Source organism: Nicotiana tomentosiformis, chromosome 11 (assembly GCF_000390325.3).
Source record: "Nicotiana tomentosiformis chromosome 11, ASM39032v3, whole genome shotgun sequence".
Classification (NCBI taxonomy): Eukaryota; Viridiplantae; Streptophyta; class Magnoliopsida; order Solanales; family Solanaceae; genus Nicotiana; species Nicotiana tomentosiformis.
In genome coordinates, this window is record NC_090822.1 from 78,670,560 (window position 1) to 78,692,341 (window position 21,782).

At 37.3% G+C, this 21,782-nt stretch overlaps 1 protein-coding gene across 1 annotated transcript; it reads right to left on the bottom strand.

The window, feature by feature from the left end:
- Positions 1-6,755: 6,755 nt before the first annotated feature.
- LOC104105320 (uncharacterized) lies at positions 6,756-7,810 on the bottom strand. The gene is made up of 2 exons (XM_009613583.1): positions 7,613-7,810; positions 6,756-7,349 (listed from the first exon to the last, which is right to left on the bottom strand). Exons 1-2 carry the CDS (start codon positions 7,808-7,810, stop codon positions 6,756-6,758), a joined length of 792 nt encoding a protein of 263 aa, XP_009611878.1.
- Positions 7,811-21,782: the final 13,972 nt, after the last annotated feature.

The following is a 21,782-nucleotide window of genomic DNA, read 5'->3' on the forward strand; positions in this document are numbered from 1 at the left end:
GCCAAATTTCGAGCTCTCAAGTCCAAAAACGAAGAATGAAATCAAACCCTCGAATTTCACTTTTCTGCCCAGGCATGACCGCACCTGCGACATAATCAGTCGTATCTGCGCGACCGCAGGTGCTCACGGCCAAACCGCACATGCACTTCCTCTCGCTTCTGCGCGCCAAACTCCACTTCTGCGGAGCCGCTGATGCGCACAAATTCTCCGCACCTGCGGAAACTGTCAAGTCCAGCTCTTCTCGCACCTGCCCCTCAATCTTCGCATCTGCGGGCATCGCAGATGCAGAATTTTCCTCGCACCTGCGACCCCTGGCATTCTTCCATTTTTCCGCTTCTATGCTTGCCTCTCCGCACGTGCGCTCCCGCACCTGCAGTTTCTTCACCGCAGGTGCGAAAATACCAGAAGCCTGAAAACTTAGCAGTAACACAAATCAAACTTTTAATCCGTTAAGCACCAGAAACTCACCCGAGGCCCCCGGGACCCCAACCAAACATACCAACCAATCCTAAAACATCATACGAACTTAGTCGATCCCTCAAATCACATCAACTAATGTTGAAACTACGCTTCGCACCATGAATCGAACTTATAAATTTTCAAATCTTTCAACTTCTAAAACCCGTTCCAAAACCTATCAAATCAACCCGGAATGACGTCAAATTTTGTAGTCAAGTCCCAAATAACATAACGGAACTGTTCCAACTCTCGGAATCGTATTCCGACCCCAATATCAAAAAGTCCACTTCCGGTCCAAATCTCCAAAAAATCGACTTTCACCATTTCAAGCCTCAATCAGCTACAGACCTCGGATTTACAGTCCAGACACGCTCCTAAGTCCAAAATCACCCAACGGAGCTAATGGAACCGACAAAACTCCATTCCTGAGTCGTCTTCACATAGTTCGGACTACGGTCAAAATCCTAAGACTTAAGCTTCCCTTTTAGGGACTAAGTGTCCCAAATCACTCTGAAACATCCGGTAACCGAATTCAACCACGCACGCAAGTCAATACACATAATATGAAGCTGCTCAGGGCCTTATGCCACCGGACGGGACTTAAATTCTCGAAAAGATCGGCCGGGTCATTACATTTGCCTAGATCCTTCTTAGCCGCATTGCGGCTCCTCCTTTGCTTTTGCAGGCTCGCACCTGCGATTCCCACTCCGCAGGTGCGATTACACCAGTAGCAGCAGCTTCAGCTGCAATTCCTCAACTCCCATCAAACCGTTAACCACCCAAAATCACCCCGAGGCCTCTAGGACCTCAACCAATTATACTAACAAGTACTATAACTAGATACAAACTTAGTCTAACCTTTGAATCCCTAAAAATAACATCAAAAAACCAAATTACACCCGGATTCAAGTCTAAAGAACTTCTAAACTTACGAATTCCACAACGACGCCGAAACTTATCAAACCACATCCGATTGACCTCAAATTTTACACACAAGTCAAAAATGACATCACGAACCTACTCCAACTTCCGGAAATCCAATCCGACCCCGATATCAAAATTCCACTACCGGCCAAAATTACCAAAATTTTAACTTTCGCCAATTCAAGCCTAATTCTATTACGGACCTCCAAATCACATTTTGGACGCGCTCCTAAGTTCAAAATCACCTAACGGAGCTAACGTAACCATAAAAATTCAAATCCGAGGTCATTTTCCCACAAGTCGACATCCGGTCGACATTTTCCAACTTAAGCTTCCAATTAAGAGACTAAGTGTCTCCATTCACTCCAAAACCACTACGGACCCGAACCAACCAACCCGGTAAGACATAATACAGCTATAAAGTACAAAAGAAACAGAAATGAGGGAAACGGGGCTATAACTCTCGAAACGACCGGTCGGGTCGTTACCCAACGGATCAAAACACGAAAAGGAAATGCCACAACACAAGTCAACTCTCAAGTTAAACTTGTAAACCTTAACCTGCTAATTTCTATGCAATAGTGTTGGATCACGCTTGAGCCCCTTGTCTCCTAATTGTAATATACGTACATGTTCAAAATTATCATATAAACCTATCGTAACATTCAAATCATGAATCCGAGGTCGTGTACCCAAAATGTTGACTTTGGTCAATTCTCTTAACTTAAAGCCTATAGTTAGGGACTAAGTGCTCCAAATCACTCCCGAACCTCTCGGGACCGTAACGATGTATAAATCACGAAAAAACACAAATAGGGGAATGTGGCTCTAGAACTTAAAATAGCTGATTGGATCCTTATAATTTCTAGGCTCACATGGTAAAATATACACGTATCAATAAATTTATGATCCAATTCTTGTGATAACCGAATAAGCATATTTAACCTTCAAAAAGCTTAAAATGCTTTTTTAGTAAATTTACCTATTCCTTCGCATAAATTTAATGAAGATACACTATTAAACTAGGTGACTGTCCGCGTGCTAGGTTAGGTGACAAATATTTGAATACCTTTATGCTATATTTTCTACAATATTTAGAATTATGTTAACAAACTAATGAAACAACAAAAATAAGATCATTTAGTATTAGATCTTAAGAAATGTAGCTCAAAGTAACAATATAAAACAAGAAGATAAGTAGAATAAGAGAAGAAGAGATAACTTTCTAATTTCATCAAGTGTTCAAGTGTATCTCATATCACATTTCATGCCTTTATTTATACTATTACATAGAAGGTTACAAAAGGATTGTCTTAAACATGACATTAACAATTGAGATCATAGGGGAAGATCCTGGAGAGGAGTTATGGAGGTGTGAGAGTTACAATCATAATAGTGATGAGTAGTGGGAGGTTATTTACATCATGGGTGAAAGTTGTGGGAGTAGTGGACATCCACAATTACTATAGGTTTTACAACACTCCCCCTTGGATGTCCAAAAATAGATAATATGCCTCGTTAAAACTTTACTTAGAAAAACCATGTGGGAAAAAATCTTAGTGAAGGAAAAAGAGTATACATATCTGTAATACGCTTTATTTTTTTCCTCGTAAAAAACCTTACCAGGAAAACCCCGTGGGACAAAATCTAGGTTAAGGGAAAAAGAGTACAGCGCGTATCTTATTCCCTCTCATGAAAATATCAATTTATTTTTCAAAGACGCTGCATTCCAATCTTCTATCTCAACTTCTCAAATGTTGACATTGGCAATGCCTTAGTGAATAGAACAGCCAAATTCACATGAACGAATCTGTTGAACATTAATTTCATCATTTTGTTGAAGATCATGTGTGAAAAGAACTTTGGTGAAATGTGCTTTGTTCTGTCTCCTTTGATATATCCTCCTTCCAGTTGAGCAATGCAAGAAGCATTGTCTTCATATAGTGTAGTTGGATTATCTTTTTCATAATAAAACCATACATTTACTGAATATGCTGAGTCATTGATCTCAACCAAACACATTCCTGACTAGCTTCATGAATGGCTATTATCTCAACATGATTTGAAGATGTGACAGCTATTGTTTGTTTCTTTGAACTCCATGATATAGTTGTACCTCCATATGTAAACAAATAGCCTATTTGAGATCGGGCTTTATGTGGATCAGGAAAATAACCTACATCGGCATAGCCAATCATTTCTGACTTGAATTCATTAGAATAAAGCAATCCCATATCTATAGTTCCCCGAAGATATCTAAATATATGTTTAACACTATTCCAATGTCTTTTTGTTGGGGAGGAGCTGAATCTTGCTAATAAGCTTACTGCAAAAGCTATATCTGGTCGGGTATTGTTGGCAAGATATATCAATGCCCCAATTGCACTAAGATATGGAGTTTCATTACCAACAAGCTCTTTATCATTTTCTCAAGGCCCAAATGTATCTTTATTTATGTCAAGCAATCTCACAACCATTGGGGTACTCAATGGATGTGCATTATCCATGTAAAATCGCTTTAAAACCTCTTCAGTGTATGTTGATTGATATACAAAAATTCCATTTGTTACATGTTCAATTTGTAGGCCAAGATAAAATTTTGTCTTACCAAGATCTTTCATTTCAAATTCTTTCTTCAAACACTCTACAACCTTTGGAAGCTCTTTAGAAGTTCCAATGATATTCAAGTCATCAGCATATACAGCTATGATGACAAATTCAGATCCATGCCTCTTAATAAAGACACAAGGGCAAATAGGATCATTTTTGTACCCTTCCTTTAGCAAATACTCGCTAAGACGATTGTACCACATCCTCCCTGATTGCTTCAATCCGTATAAGAATTTCTGAAGCTTTATTAAACAAGTTTCCCTTGAACTTTTATGTGCTTTAGGAACTTTAAATCCTTCAGAGATTTTCATAAATATTTCATTGTCCAGTGAGCCATATAAGTAGGCTATGACAACATCCATCAACCACATATCAAGCTTTTCATGGACTGCCAGATTTATTAGATACCTGAAGGTAATTGCATATACCACAGGAGAATATGTCTCCATATAATCAATGTCAGGCCTTTGCGAAAATCCTTGTGCCATAAGTCGTGCTTTATATCTTACGACTTCACCTTTCTCATTTCGTTTTCGCACAAAAACCCATTAGTTCCCCACTAGCTTGACACCTTCAGGCGTTCAGACTATTGGTCTGAAAACTTTACGTTTTTCGAGTGAAGCCAATTTCGCTTGCATTGTATTTTTTTCATTTTGGCCAATCATTTCTCTATCTACATTCATCGACATATTTTGGCTCAAGATCCTCATCTTGTTGCATTACTTCAACTGCAATGTTATATGCAAAATTATTGTCAACAACAACATTATTTCGATTCCACCTTTCTCCCGTAGAGACATAACTTATTGAGATCTCCTCATTTTCATCATTTTCAGGTACTAGAACTTCATGTGAGGTCTTATCAATTATTATGTCTTTATGCTCCTCTTGAGCAATTGCCTCCATGTTATGATCAACTTGATCATTTTCTCCTTTCCTTTTTCAGGGATTCTTATCCTTGGAACTGATTGGTCTACCACGTTTAAGGCGTGGACTAAACTCATTTGCATTATCATACTGTCCAGCTGAGACATCAACTCAAATTGGATCATTTACAGTTGGAATATGCGATTTAGTAACCCGTGGAAGGTTAGTAAATGCATCTGGCAATTGATTTGCAATATTTTGCATATAAATGATCTTTTGAACTTCTTGTTCACATTGATTTGTACGAGGATCCAAATGAGATAGATATAATACGTTCCAATCTATCTCTTTTTCCAGCTGTTTATTTTCTCCCCCTAATGTTGAAAAACCTGATTCATCAAAATGACAATCAGCAAATCTGGTTGTAAATAAATCTCCTATCATAGGCTCTAGATATTTAATAATAGAAGGAGATTCATAACCAACATATACTCCCAACCTTATTTGGGGACCCATATTTATGCGTTGTGGTGGAGCAATTGAAACACGCACATCCAAAAATTCTTAGATGGGAAATATTTGGCTCCTGACCAAAAGCCAATTGTAATGGGGAAACTTCATGATAACTGGTTGGCCTTATGCACACAAGTGTTGCTGGATGCAAAATAGCATTTCCCCACACTGAAAGGGGAAGCTTTGTCCTCATTAGCAATGGTCTAGCTATTAATTAGAGGCATTTAATTAATGATTCTGCTAGACCACTTTGAGTATGAACATGAGCAACCGGATGCTCAACTTTTATTCTAGTGACCATACAATAATCAGTAAAGGCCTGAGATGTAAATTAACCAGCATTATCAAGACGAATTGTCTTAATTGCATAATCTGGAAATTGTGCTCTTAACCTTATTATTTAGACCAACAATCTCGCAAATGTCATATTACGAGTTGACAATAAGCACAAATGTGACCATCTTGTAGATGCGTTTATCAAGACCATAAAATACTTGAATGGTCCATATGGAGGGTGTATAGGCCCACATATATCACCATGTATACATTCCAGAAATGCAGGGGATTCAATCCCAACTTTAGTTGTTGGTGGTTTAATAACAAATTTTCCTTGAGAACAAGCAGCACAAGAGAATTCTTTAAATTGAAGAATCTTCTTGTTCCTCAATGTGTGCCCATTTGAATTCTCTATTATTTTGCGCATCATGTTAAAACCGAGATGGCCCAACCAGTTATGCCAAATGATAAAATCATTAGAAGTAGCAACGCTTTTGCTTACTATGGCATGTGATTCAATCACACCAATGTTTGTGTGGTACAACCCAGAACAAAATGCAGGCAATTTTTCGTGCACATATTTTTTTCCCACTTTTATTGTAGTAATATAAAGGTATTCAACCTTTCCTTCGTTAGAGGTCTCAACATGGTAGCCATTTTGGCGAATAGCTTTGAAACTCAACAAGTTTCTTTGAGACTTACTACAATACAATGCATTATTAATAGTTAATATTATTCCTCCAGGTAGTAATAAGGTCGCTCTTCCAGAGCCCTCAATTAACTTTGTACTACCAGATATTGTATTAACATAGGTCTTTTTCATAACCAAATAAGAGAAAATTTTCTTTTCTCTTAATATTGTGTGAGTTGTAGCACTATCCAAAAGGCATAAATCTTCATTACTCATCTTGGATCCAATTGAAGACTGGAGAATTTTATTTTCTTCATAAAAAAATATAAGTACACCATGAGAAATACGCAAAAACTAACAGCACCAACAACAACTTAAGTACTACTTGAAAATAAAAACAACTTTAGAACGAGACAAAAAATACTGAAAATAAAAATAACAACATAATTGCATTTTCCAGTAAAATGATTAAACTTTAGTTTTGATCTCCAAAGAAGTCTTCAACTTCCAAATGAGTAAGATCATCAAGGCCTTCAAAATCATCATCATTCAAAGCAAGATTTGCCTCGGCATTGTCATCATTTTTGTTTGAAGATCCTGCCTCAAAATTATTTTTAAAGGTCAATTGAGACTCCATTGGGGTAATAGCAGAAGATGCTCCAACATTATTTGCCTTTCTTTTGATGGAGTTTTGATAAAGCCTAACAAAATGCTCAGGTGCACGGCATTCAATTTTCCAATGACCTTTCATGCCACAGCGGTGGCAATTACCGTTTTTGCCTCTTGAAGGATTGTTTTGAGAACCCATATTGTTCTCTCGTTTGCCATGACCACCACGATTACGATTATTATATCGTCTCTTTCCACTTACATTCATATGGCCATGATAATTATTCTGTCTTTTTCCAGACTTATCACGTCTCACTACCATATTCGCTTCAGGAAGTTGAGCTGACCTTGTGGGACAGGATTCATGGATTTTCAGCAAAAGGGTATTATATTGCTCAGTCACCAGAAGGCATGAGATCAATTCAGAATACTTTTTAAAACCCCATTCACGGTATTGCTGCTGTAATACCATATTTGAGGCATGAAAAGACGTAAGAGTCTTTTTCAATAAATCCTCACCATTCATAACATCCCCACATAAATCAATTGGGAAGTTATTCGAATACAACAGAGTTATACTCACTTACGGTCTTAAAATCTTGCAACCGTAAGTACATTCACTCATATCGAGCCCTTGACAATACCGTAGCCTTAAGGTGATCATACCTTTCCTTCAAGCCAATCCACAATTCAAGTGGGATCTTTCACTATCAAATATTAAACCTTCAAACCTTCATCCAAATGATGACGAAAGAAAATCATGGCCTTCGCGTTGTCCTGGCTTGATGCCTCATTACCCTGAGTAATGGTGTCACCAAGGCCTTTAGCGGCTAAGTGAATCTCTGCATCGAGAACCCATGATAGATAATTCTTTCCAGAAATGTCAAGTGCCACAAACTTAAGTTTTGACAAATTCGACATAGTAAAAATTATCAAAGAAGATAAATAATTAGAAATCGTTAGTATAATAGCGTAAAGAATCTTAAAAATTGACATAATATCAAATTTGTGATCTATATACAGTAAAGTGATAATTCCATAGAAAAGAATACTATTTTTTCCTTTAAATTATTAGTATATCTTTGATGTTAACTAGAACAAAAATATCTTCTAATTTTAACAAAATTTCAATTGTCGAACAACATAAAACAAGTATTCTTCTATCAATTAATTCTATTAACATGAAAATTAGCAACTTTCACATGACAATCATGCAAATAACTTAAAATAAGGAAACATAGAATTATTTATTTTTACACATATCTAGAGATGTGAAAAATTATAAAACTGCATGTTAAAGACACTAATCATGAAATCAAAATATACAACGAAGAAAACAAAATGAACAAATATACCTGAACAACGAAAAGAGCTCAACTTCGTGCTAATAACGTCTTAAGAAATGTAGCTCAAAGTAACAATATAAAACAAGAAGATAAGTAGAATAAGAGAAGAGATAACTTTCTTATTTCATCAAGTGTTCAAGTGTATCCCATATCACATTTCATGCCTGTATTTATACTATTACATAGAAGGTTACAAAAGGATTGTCTTAAACATGACATTAACAATTGAGATCATGGAGGAAGATCATAGGGAGAGGTTATGGAGGTGTGAGAGTTACAATCATAATAGTGATGAGTAGTGGGAGGTTATTTACATCAGGGGTAAAAGTTGTGGGAGTAGTGGACATCCACAATTACTATAGGTTTTACAACACTCCTTCTTGGATGTCCAAAAATAGATAATATGCCTCGTTAAAACTTTATTAAGAAAAACCCTGTGGGAAAAAATCTTAGTGAAGGAAAAAGAGTATACATATCTGTAATACGCTTTATTTTTTGCCTCGTTAAAAACCTTATCAGGAAAACCTCGTGGGACAAAATCTAGGTTAAGGGAAAAAGAGTACAGCGCGTATCTTACTCCCCCTCATGAAAATATCAATTTATTTTTCAAAGACGCCGCATTCCAATCTTCTATCTCAACTTCTCAAATGTTGACGTTGGCAATGCCTTAGTGAATAGAACAGCCAAATTCACATGAACGAATCTGTTGAACATTAATTTCATCATTTTGTTGAAGATCATGTGTGAAAAGAACTTTGGTGAAATGTGCTTTGTTCTGTCTCCTTTGATATATCCTCCTTCCAGTTGAGCAATGCAAGAAGCATTGTCTTCATATAGTGTAGTTGGATTATCTTTTTCATAATAAAACCATACATTTACTGAATATGCTGAGTCATTGATCTCAACCAAACACATTCCTGACTAGCTTCATGAATGGCTATTATCTCTGCATGATTTGAAGATGTGGCAGCTATTGTTTGTTTCTTTGAACGCCATGATATAGTTGTACCTCCATATGTAAACAAATAGCCTGTTTGAGATCGGGCTTTATGTGGATCAGGAAAATAACCTGCATCGGCATAGCCAATCATTTCTGACTTGAATTCATTATTCATGATTTCTTGAATATGATCACTTTTGGAGAAATTTTTAGTCTTTCAATGAACCCTCAATTCGAGTCTTTGCAAATGTAAAAGTTAAACTCATTAGTTATACATTTGTTACGTGGACAATATTGATGTTATCCATATTTAACCTATTTCAAATATTTATTATCCAACTCATTTTTTTTTGGATAATATAGATGGATAACTATTTTCTTTATCTATTTTGCCACCACTAAGCTTAGACTAACAAGCAGTGGTATGACAGTATGAGCACCGCAAATTGAAAATGGAGGAATTCCTGTATAAAGGGTTTTATCTTGATTTAAATTAAATTCATCCTGCGAATTCGAATTAGTTAAATTATTGTTTTTTAATTACTGAAAAGGTTATATGTGTGTGTGTTTGGTTTGCACAAAATTATGGATTTCTCGAATTTACGTTGATTAATAGCCAATTTGAAAAGATCATAAATTTTAGTTAAGAGGCCTAAGCACAGGGTTTTATTAGTTATTGTACCATAATAGAATTTGGTCCCACCAATTCTCATTCAAAATAAATTAAACGAAAATAAAAAAAGGAAGATAGAGTAAATTAAGTAAATGTATCGGTTTCATATGGTTCGCATTACGTATGGTTATGCAATGAACTTTTCTTTTGAGAGTCTTTTGCCTTCTTTTGATTCGTGTTAATTTATCCATAATTAGGGTAAATGCATATGGGCATAATCTATTCTTGGTGTAAACTCACCCTTAAGAGAAGTTCCTTCGTAGTTTTTGGCTATTATTATTACATTAGTAAGGACTCCTTGATACGTAAGATATCCAGTGGCGAAGCCAGGAATTTCCCTGAGTGTTCAAACTGAAAGAAGTGAAAAAAAATTCCGACAAAAGGTATTCAATATATATTATATACATTTAAAACTTAAATTTTACCTATATACATAGTGTAATTTTTCGACGAAGGGTGATCATTTGACCACCTTAAAAAAATATGGCTTCGCCCCTGATGATATCTTTCTTTTTCATACCCTTCAACGTATCGTTTTTTATACTCTATCTTATTCTTTTTCAAGGTCAATAAACATTGTGTATAAATATTTCTTCCTTTCGCAATAAATTTTAATTAATTTTCTTAGCAAAAATACAATCGTTCTTCTAAAATCAAGTTGGTTCTTTGTTACTCTTCTAGTATTCCTAAGTCTACACTCTAGCATTTTTTGAAAGTTCATCACTTGACACAAATATTTAATAACACAAGAGTTCCTACAAGTTTTAATACCGATCCTTCTTTTTCCATTATATTGAAATCAAAGTGTTCTTTCTTCATTGATTGGATATTCTATCACGTCTTAAATAACGAAATATTGAAAAATAATGTTCAAAGGAATTTTACAAAATCGAACTCTGGGCTTAAATCCATGTTGATAGAAACTGGAGTGAGCTCAATCTGACAAAAATTCAAACACATATACAAGCTGATTCATAGCCTGTTTGTCCAAACTTCTAATATCAACTTATTTCAAAAAAAATATTGTTGGTGAGATATAGTTTGTGTTTGACTAATTAATTTGTAAATACTTTTGAATAGTAATTAGTATTTGGTGAAATTTTTAAAAATTACTTCTAAGTGTATTTTCTCAAAAGTAGCTATAACAACTTTTGTTTCTACTCAAAAACACTGTCGTTCTTCTAAGTATGTTCATGGTTCGGTTTGGGTCGATTTTTTCCTATAAAAAAATACTCAAACCAAGTAAGTCGGTTTTTTATCGATTCGTTTTTTGTCGATTTTTCAGTTTTTTCGGTTATTTATCGATTTTTTTCTTAAATATGAGACACTACCAAACGCATATTCCGGCGAGCACATTTTCAACGTAACACTATCAAATCAATTACTCTTTGAGAAATCTATCATTTACCAAGATATATTGATGATAATTGAATCAAATAGTGATGATTAATTTAAGTACTCAATTAAATATCGATTATTTTTAACATGAAATAAATTTTTGTACTTAGCAAAAGAAAACTACCAATCAAACTAAAATGTAAAGACAAAGAATTAGAATAATATAATAGTAAAGAACTAGACTAAAAATACAAATAACTAATATGTACCATTCAATTTTAGAAACTTTATATAAAAATATACATACATATATATATATATATATATATATATAGGTGTAATAATAAATTTAAATAGCTACTTTTATAGTCGGTTTGGTTCGGTTTATTTGGTTATTTTTTTTATTAAAACCAAAACCAAACCAAATTTGAACGGTTTTTAAAATTCAAAATCAAAACTAAACCAAACCTAAAAAGTATCGATTTTTTTGATCGATTTGGTTCGATTTTCGGTTTGGTTTGATTTTTCGGGTTTTTTTTAACACCCCTGCTTCTAAGTGCTTGACCAAACACCTTAACTTTAAAAACAAAAATCAATTTTTGCCCAAAAAAACAAAATTTGGCCAACACAGGCTGTCAATTTGAAAACTTTACATATGAGTAACTCTAGAGTCTAGACCTAACTGAATCGATCTGGTTAATATTACGGTAAGGGGTCGTTGGGTTTTAAAATAAACTAATAGTCGTACCCGCGCGATGCGCGGTCAAAATTAAAATTATTTATTAGCATATTACTTTATTTAAATTTTTGTATGCTATTTTATTTTTATAATATAATAGAAAATACATATTTGTTTATTTTATATTTTATTCTATTATTTTCAATAATATTTTCTGAATAAATAAACTTTTTATTTTTAAAAAGAAAAAGAAAAATTATTAAAAAACAAAGAAATTTTAAATTGGCAGTTTTTTATTTTTTGTAATTTTAGTTTTTTATTTTAAAATAATTTTAAAACTCCAAATTGAAACTACTCTTCAATTTGAGACAGTATTTTTTTTAATTTTTGTTTTTTTATTATAAAATATTTTATTTTATTATTTTATAAATATTTAAATTCAAAAATAATAGTCAATAACTAATTATTAACTAAATAACTAATTATTAGTTACTTATGCCACGTGACTTTTTTCTAGGTTGTCACTTGGCTTAAGGAGAAGACTTTTTCCTCTACTTTTAATAATATAAATATATAGATTATGATGTGATTAGTTATAATGTGATTCGTTTTGCCTCATTTTAAGTGACATTCTTTCCTCTTTTCCTAAAAATCAAGATATACTTTTATATTTAAGTTTAAGGTTACTCCCTTCGGTCCACTTTAAATAATTTTTTAATTCTTTTCACACATATTAAGGAATTTACTTTTTAGTATTAATTAACAATAAAATTGATCATATTAACATTAATTTGCTCACTAAATATATAACAAACTACTCCTAGACTCTTTACTACAAATGCAACTTTAAAATAAAGAAGTTAATTCCTTCGTGATATCTCAAAAATCAAATAATATGGATCAAAAAAACAAATATAAAAAATTACTTAAAGTGAACCGGAGAAAGTATTAATTATCTTTAATGATATAATTTATAATCATAAAAAAAATTCCTTACTTTAGACCATTTAAAGGTTTTTTCATTAAATTTTATATCCAGTCACATCATTACATAAATTGGGAACGGATAAAGTATATTAGATCCCTTGTTTTTAATACCTCGTCACTAAATTGTTTTTTATATTTCTTTTAATGTGATTGTCTATTCCTCCACAGATTAACGCTTATAGACCTTATCCCTTTTATATAAATTCCCACGTGCTTACATGTTTTGTGGGAAAGACAAGTTGCTCAGTCGACATGACTGGTGACTGGTCCCCACCAGTTGCAAATTGTTATCCACACCTAATTTCTCGTCATAAAATTCATCACTTAATAAATCGGCTTTTCTTCTCATTCTTTAGAGCACCTTATCTCTCTTCCATTTTCTCCTTATCAGATTGTTATTACTATTATTTTATTTTTTAATTTTATTATCACTGTTATTTTGTTTTTTACCTTAGTTATCTTCAATTTTATCAGTATAATTGTGGTTATTCCAGTTTTAAATTTTACGTTTTACTTCAAATTAATCAACTACTCTTAAATACTGGTAGTAATATCATTTCAATATATGTATTTTACTTCTTTTTAATTTATTTAAAATATATTATTTTCTATATTTGTTAAATTTTTAATTAATATTATTATTAATTTTTAATTATATATTTAAAATCACAATATTTAAAGTATATTTTTTATATGTTGTGCACAAATTTAATTTAAAATTAAAAGACTCAAAAGTCTTTTTTACATTGTTGAACGCCATGTCCAATCAAATTAAGAAATATAAAATAAAACTAACTAGAAGTAGGATTTATATTCTTTTCGAGTTTTTTTCTTCATCTATTCAAGTTTTGTTTTTTGTTTTTATTTTTGTTACAATTACATTAATATATTTGACTTACTTTTAATTATGATGATATTGTTACAATAAATCTTTTTATTTCTTCAATATCGACACCCTTTGTGAAACATTATGCGTACAACACTACAATTAAAAGAGTATGTCAGCAAAAGTGAAGTAACAATTTTTGAAATTAAAGATTTTAAAAAATTTGTTATCTTTTAAAACAGATTAAAATGAATAGTGTTTACCCTCAAAATCGGATAACAATTAAATTTGTATGTGGTTCTAAGGATACGTGAATTAACTTGACACAAAGCGATGGATTTAATTGCAATTGAGACTTCATATTTCCCCTATTCTTCCTTCATTCAAACTTTACATGCAAACCTTCTATCATTTGTATTCTGATTTCTTGAGATCATTTGTGAGAACTTTGTTTGTTTCCACCCCAAATCATCAAGCACACTGCTATAACTTTCTCTTTTTCTCATATTTCCCTCTATTTTGAAAGAAATGGCGAAGATCTCAAGAACCGTTCCCCAAAAGAAAACTACTTCCACATCAAGGTCGGCCGCCGAGGAGACCGTCCCACGTACCGTCGTTGAGGAACAAGCGGCGGAACCCCTTCTGAGCACGTTCATCCTTAGTGGGTGCTCGGTAACCACTGATTTTAAGGTTGAAAAACCTTCATCCGTACCGGGCCGGTGTGAGAAGGTCTCGAGGTACATCTGCTCGATAACCGAAGATATTCTCCCCACGGTAAAAAAGGATTGCAACTGGGTTGGGAAGGACATGGTGGTTCCCGGGCCCGATGAAGATATCACCACCCATGTCGAGGGATACTTAAGTATTTACACTTATCCCTTTACGCTAGGCCCGTTGGACTCGTTCATCATCGACTTCTGCAAAAGGTACGAGGTGTGCCTGGGTCAGATTCACCCTTCATTTTGGAGGATCATCATTCTTCTCTGGTTCTTCGTGAGTAAGATCGATGGATCCTCGTTCACCGTCGACCACCTTATACGTCTATACAGTCCCGACTCTTTCGGGGGGACTGATTAAACTTGCATGCCGGGCTAGTAAAGTTTCGCTCTCGAGCTTCGATGAAGATCGGGATCTAGGTTGGCTAGGTTGTTTTGTCTGAGTGAGGACCTCGGACCTGATCCCAGCAGAGTACATTTCGTTCCCCAAGAAGTGGAACACAAACGTAAGTAAAGTTTCATTTTTCCAAGATTTTATTTTACTCTCTTTTCCCTCTTTCTTATCGGTGTTTGGTGGTGGTGCAGCTATTGCTCGGGTCTTGAATGCAGTCCCTCGACTCAAGGAGTGGGTCGAGGGCATTATGTCTCAAAAGCCATATTCTGAGCGCGCATAGCGCAAACTTTCGAAGGGCCAGTGGGAGGCCCGTTCTCGTGGTGAGATACCTTTCTTGAGTGGACAACACTTGGGTCTCCTTCGTGCTGCTGAGTTCTTACTCGTTTCTTTTTTTCTTTGCAGGTTTTTCCAAGGATATCACAATGAGGTCTCCATCCAGTGACGTGGATTGCCCCGCTGAGTCCCCTGCTCTGGAGACAGGGTGAGGAGAAGAAGCAAAAAAGGGTTCCGAGTTCTCCAAGCTCGGAGAAGAAAAAACCGAGGAGGAGGCTGGTGCGCAAATCCAAAGAAAGCACTAGCGCCCGAGCGCTTCCATTGGACTCACTCCACCAGCTGAGGGACGAGTCCGAAGAAGAAGAAGAGTTTTATCTAGTGGCCCGACTGCCGTCGCAGCTCGAAGGGCAAGGGGCCTCTGAACCAGAGAGAGGCGGCACTTAATTGCCTCAATTCAGGGGGCAAATGAAGAGGCAGTGGCCGAGGCCTCTGAACCAGAGAGGGGCTAGGCAGTGGCCGAGGCCTCTGAACCAGAGAGGGGCGAGGCCGTTTTGCCCCAAGATAGGGAGGCTGACAAGGAGCCATGGCCGGTGCTTCTCGGGCATAGGACAATGCCCCGAAGGACGTACTTGGAGTGATAGATCTCTCTAAGTCGCCTTCGTTTACTGATTCCAAGATCAACGAGGCTCAGATGCTGAAAGGACGCCCCAGCGATGGGCCCCAAGGGGCGGCAGACCCCTTTCACAACTTTTTTATGGCTTAGACTATACCGCCATGAAGGATGTCACCGGGTTGGGTGACTTACCGGTGCCAAGGAAGATTCCGTCTTCGGGAACCAGTGGGCCTTCTTCAAGTCTGAAACTAGTCAACCGGTTCCTAGCTCCGAGTGCAAATCCTCAGCGGAAGCGGTCGGTCATCATGTCTATTCCGGAGGATGCCCAGGTCCTCTCTTCCCTAGTAGGGGTTGCCAGTTATCTTCGGTGCCTGGTGATTGAAGAGGATCAAGCCAAGATGAACGGGGTGGACGCCCTCTGCCTGTTCAACGAAGCACAACATGTGTTAAACCGGGTAACTTCGGATGCCTCTTGATGACTTCTATTCTATACCTAGATTAATTCGTAAATAATAGATTAATTCATAAATAATCGTAACTTTTTTTCTTTGTGTTTGTAGGCCTCGGTGCTTCACCACGAGACTTTTCTCCGATATCGGGAAGAGTTAAACCAATATGAGGCCGAGATTTGAGGGCTCACTGAGAAGAGGGATGCTTACAAACTTCTCAGCGAGCAATGTGAGGGGGAGGTTAAGAACCTCCAAGTCGAGCTAGAGGCGGCTCGGAAAGAGCACGCCAACTTGGTAGAAAAGGTAAAAGTCTTTGAGGTTAGTGACGACGAGCTAGACTCGGTGACTAACGCTCCGAACCTGCAGGTCCTGCAGAATCTTGATCGGATTGATCAGCTACGGGCAGAGATGGATGTGCTAAAGGTCGAGGCCGAAGAATGGAAGAGCAAAATGGACCGCTTGGCCTCAGAAAAGGAAACTGCTCGGGCATAATTGGATTTGGCTGAGGTCCAGCTTCGGGCTACAAAGGAAAAAGCCTTGGTGCAGACCAAAAAGATCGATGAGCTCCAGTCGCAGCTAAATTCAGTCGTCTTCGATTGAGGAACTTTGCCCAAGGAGCTTGAAATGGCAAAGTAGGTGGCCAAGGTGGTTAAAGTCGATGTCAATGAGAGTGTGGCCCAATATAAGGCCGATGCTGAGGCAGCCCAGGATCGAGCAATGGCTATTGCCGAGCACACGAAGCAGCAATCTCGAAGGGAGATCCTCGAGGAAATGCATGCTCGAGATTTCGACTTATCGGCCGAAATTGAGAGTGCCAAGGTGCTCGATGCCGAGGCTAAGAAGTTGACTTATCCTAAGGATGATGAAGATTCTGAGGATCTGGGTGAGTCTGAGGGCAGAGGAGACCCCGAAGGTCCTGGTGATGAGGCAGACCCCGGTGAAGACTAGGTCGTTTAAAATGGCTTGTACATTTTTCCCTTGTTTTTTATCTTCGTATTTTTTTTTTATGAGGCCGTTTGGCCTTTGTAAAAATTTGTATCGAGGCCGTTTTGGCCTTTGTAAAAATCTTTTGATATGTATATAAAACATTTTTCCCTTCAACAATTTCTGAGATTTTTCCTTTGCTTTATTATATATATTCGCAAAGATTAAAATGCCTTAGCATTAAATAGTTAGGTTATATTTGGAGGTTCGAACAAGCCTTGCCTTTAACATTATTTGGGTTAAGGCATAGTAGGGGTTCGGTGTAACAGAAATTTTCCCCCAACGTACTTAGATTTATAGTTTGTCGAGGGTAGCCTTTAGAACCGGTTAAGAAATTTTAAGGCCTTGTTGTTTTTCTTACGGGCCTCGGATGTCTCCAAGCCATTTTAATATGGCCATAGCCTTTTTAGTTCGGGTATTGCCCAGTGGGCTTGTTACCCCGAGTTATCCGGACTTGTCTAAGATAACAGTCCCTGAGTGGGGATGGCTGTAGCCTTAAAAATCCGGGCATTGCCTAATAGGTCTTGTGTCCCCGAGCTCCGATAGCACGGACCGTCCGAGTTTGTTTTCAGACGGTAGTCCCCGAGTGAGAGTGATTATTCGAACTCGGATTAGGGTGGCTCTTGGGCTTGATACCTTTAGGGGATCAAATATAGGGAATTCCTTAAGAAATGTAAGGAAATTTTTAAAGCTTAAGAAACTCGGATTAAGGTGGCTCTGCTTCATAATAGTTATACATGTGTACAAGTTTCGTGTCAGGGCTCGAGTAAATCCTATCTATGCGAGAACGGTTCATTTAACCGTTTGCCCCTTACAATAAATCCTATCGATCGAGCCGAGACCATTCAATCACGAATTTTCTTTCCTTTCTAAAGTCGATACCCGAGGGCAATGCCCTCCAGTATTCGAAGTTGATCATATAGAGAAGCCTCAGATACTGTTGATGTTATCTTTGATACCGATTCATGACCGGCCTTCAATTCTAAGTTAGAATGATCCACTGTTATCTCGTTAAAAACTTTGTCGGAAAACCCATTTGGGACAAAATCGATTTAAGGGAAAAAGAGTGCAACGCGTGCTTTCAGGCCTAAAAAATTTATGTCGCTCCTTGTTGGTTACCTGCAAGCATTAGTTCAAAATGTAAATAAAAGAAACGAATGGGGTCGTACCTTAGAAATAATATCGTTTCAGGTGAGTTATATTCTAGTTGTTCGGTAGTTGCTCGCCGTTCATTGTTCCAAGTTTGTAGGATCTCTTTCCGGTGATTTCGATAATTTTATATGGTCCTTCCCAGTTCGGCACCAGCTTTCCTTCGTTCGGGTTTTGGGTGCTTAGTGTGACCTTCCTTAATACTAAGTCCCAAACACTGAAGTGTCGAAGGTTGGCCTTTCGGTTGTAATATTTCTTGATCCGTTGCTTTAGGGCGGTCAACCGAACAAGGGTGGCTTCGTGATAAGTAGGTATTTTAACCTTTATTTGCTCTTTTTTACTTGTGTTTAGGGCCAAAATTGCGTGAAGGTATTCCCAGAAACTAATGTAATATGCTTGCTTGCAGGGATTATTCAAAATAAGCCAAATGAGTCATAATCAACTCATAAAGGAGTCAAAACTTGAACAAAAATCAAGCATGGGCCAAAAGATGTGAAACACGGACTGCACAAATATTGTGCAGCCGCGAGCACGATTTCGAGGTTCGCGAAAGGAAGATTCAGAGAGATGGATTTTTGGGCTAAAACATGAATGCGGACCGCGTCAAAAAGGTGCGGCTGCGAAAGTCCCTGCGCGGCCGCGATTGGAATTACACGGACCGCGGTTGCTGAAGTTCAGAGAGCTTACATTTTAAGCAAAAACAAGAAGTGCGGTCCGCATCAAGATTATTTGGCCGCCAAAGTCTCCTACGCGACCGTGAAACCCAGATCCAGAAGTGAAGAACGCAGACCGCGATTAGAATTACGTGGCCGCTAAAGCAGGAGTGCGGCCGCAGTCAGAATTACGCGGCCGCGTAACCTCCACGTGGGTATTTTTGTCCGAAATTTCAGCTTAGTATAAATAGAAATTTTTGTCATTTTTAGGTTATGTTGTGTATTTGCTGAGCACGTGAGACGGCTGGAACTTCCCTTTTGGGCAACTTTGTATTAGATTCACCTTTTAACATTAGATTTTCATCTTTTAATCTAGTATTATGAATTTTATCTTCTTTTCATCTTTGATTTCTGCTATTTTTATGATTAGTTAGACCCATAGCTAGGGTTGTGACCCAACCCTAGGGTGGGTGTTTGATGGGTACTGAATTTTAGGGTTTGAATATTTATGGGTTAGTGATATTTAGCCTAGTTCTTGCTAGAATTGTAGAATTAGTGGTTGTAAACACTTATTCATGCCTTTATGACTTAGTCTCTTCTTGAGAAAGAGATACTAAGTCTAGGAAAACTAGGCTAATAAGGAATTGGGGTGAACTCAAGAAATTGATAGCCCCAATTAAAGAGTTAAACCTAGATATAGTAATACCCGACTTGAGCTAATATCACGTGACTTGCATGAATACCCATTTGGACTTGAGAAAGCCAAATTGGGCAAAATCACTCAAACTATCGAGAGGTATAGAGTGAGTACTTGGGTGAGATAGCTATATCACGATCCCAAATTAATCAAGCTTGTCTTAGATTCTTACTACCCATTAGATGTCCATCCATGTGGAAGTCACTACCCTAGTCCTTTTAAACACTTGAAAACCAACATAAAAAATATTGTACTTAGCTTTAATCATTGCATACAATAGAATAGAATTAGAAGTAGAATCAAAACCAAAATGTGTGGAAGCGTAATTAGGAACAAAACACGCATCTAGACTTAGATATAAACCTAATTCCAAATCAATTAACTCCTTGTGGATTCGTTCCCGACCTTGTTGGGTAAAACTGCATCGACCATCCTCGCTACTCAATAGTAGTGCAGGCGTGGATCCGATCAATTTTTGGCGCCGTTGCCGGGGATTTATACGGTCTTAGCTATATATCTAACTATTTGTGTGTTTTGTTTTTCTTTTCTTCCGTTTTTCTAATTTTTGTGTGTCAATTGCTTTTAGGTACCAAATGGCTCTTAAAGAGGTCCTCGGACATATTCCTCAGGGGAAGGAGGTAGATGAAAATGAAGTGGATGAGGTTCATCTTGAACCTCAAGTACAAAGAAGAGGCCGCCCCCCTCATGATAACGTTCCAAACCCTCCCCCACCTCCTCCAAGGGCAGCACACCAGGTGTTGCCCAATGAAGGCTACGCAAGTGCAATAGTCCCGCCCCGGATTCGGGCGGGCAATTTTCAAATAACCAATGTCATGCTTACTCTATTGGAACAAAGGGGTTTCTTCTCCGGAGCTTCACATCATAACACATATAAGCATCTCAAAGATTTTGTAGACACATACTGGGGGAGAAAGCACAAGAATGTATCTGAGGACGCTTTGAGGTTAAGGCTTTTCCCTTTATCACTTAGAGGGAAGGCTTTAGATTGGCTTGAGAGGCTACCCAACCATTCCATCTCCACTTGGTATGAGTTGGCCGAGAAGTTCATAGCAAAATTCTTTTCTCCGGGACATATGGCAACATTGAGAGATGAAATCCTTGCTTTTAAACAAGAGCCAAATGAACTGTTACATGAGATTTGGGAACGGTACTGGACAATGGTCAAAGAATGCCCCAACAACGATATGATTGAAGCAATGATCCAGCAAACCTTTATAGGGGTATCAACACAACTAACCAGTGTGTGGTGAATCAGCTCGCAGGGGGTAACTTCATTAACACACCATATTCAGAAGCATGTGAAATATTAGATGAGATGGCGGACACATCTTCAGCTTGGAAAAGTCGGGCCAACGTTCCTCAGGGTGACCCTAATGTTATCCACCTTCACAAGGAGCTCCATGATCATGGACAAGCCATAGAAGAGTTGACAACTACCACGAATCAGTTAGCCAAGGCACAACTTCAGTAGGTTCAGGGGCCAAAGCAAGTAAATGTCATGGAAGGAGTGAATGTAATGGTTAACAAGAGGAGACAAAGAGGTCAACAAGTTTAACACAATCAAGATCAATTTGAGCAAAGTGGTAGTGGGTACAACAAGATAACTCTTATGACGATCAAAGTGAAGAGGTTCAATATGTGAACAATTACCAAGGTCAACAGAGCAATGCTCCAAATCAACAACAGTGGAGATCACAGGGAAACAATCAAAATTGGGGTAACCAAGGCCAAGGGAATTGGAATAGTGGCAACAACAACAATCCGAACAATTGGGGGAACAACAATCAAAATTGGGGGAATCAAGGAAATAACCAAGGCAATTGGGGTGGCAACAATAATAGTAATTGGGGAGGCAATGGAAACCAAGGGGGTTGGAACAACAATAATCAAGGGAACCGGGGGTCGGATAGAAAGCATGTTCAAGCAAATGATGGAAAGAAACGCCAACTCCGATGCCCAAATAGCCTCCCACAACACTTTTATCCGAAACTTGGAATTCCAAATAGGTCAAATTTCTCAAGCCTTGAATACTCGCCCTAAGGGGGCACTACCAAGTGATACGGTAGTAAACCCGAAGGGTGGAAACAATACGGGCCATGCTATGGTGGTGACTACAAAAAGTGGTAGAGGTGGAGTTACTAGTACCTCCAATCCA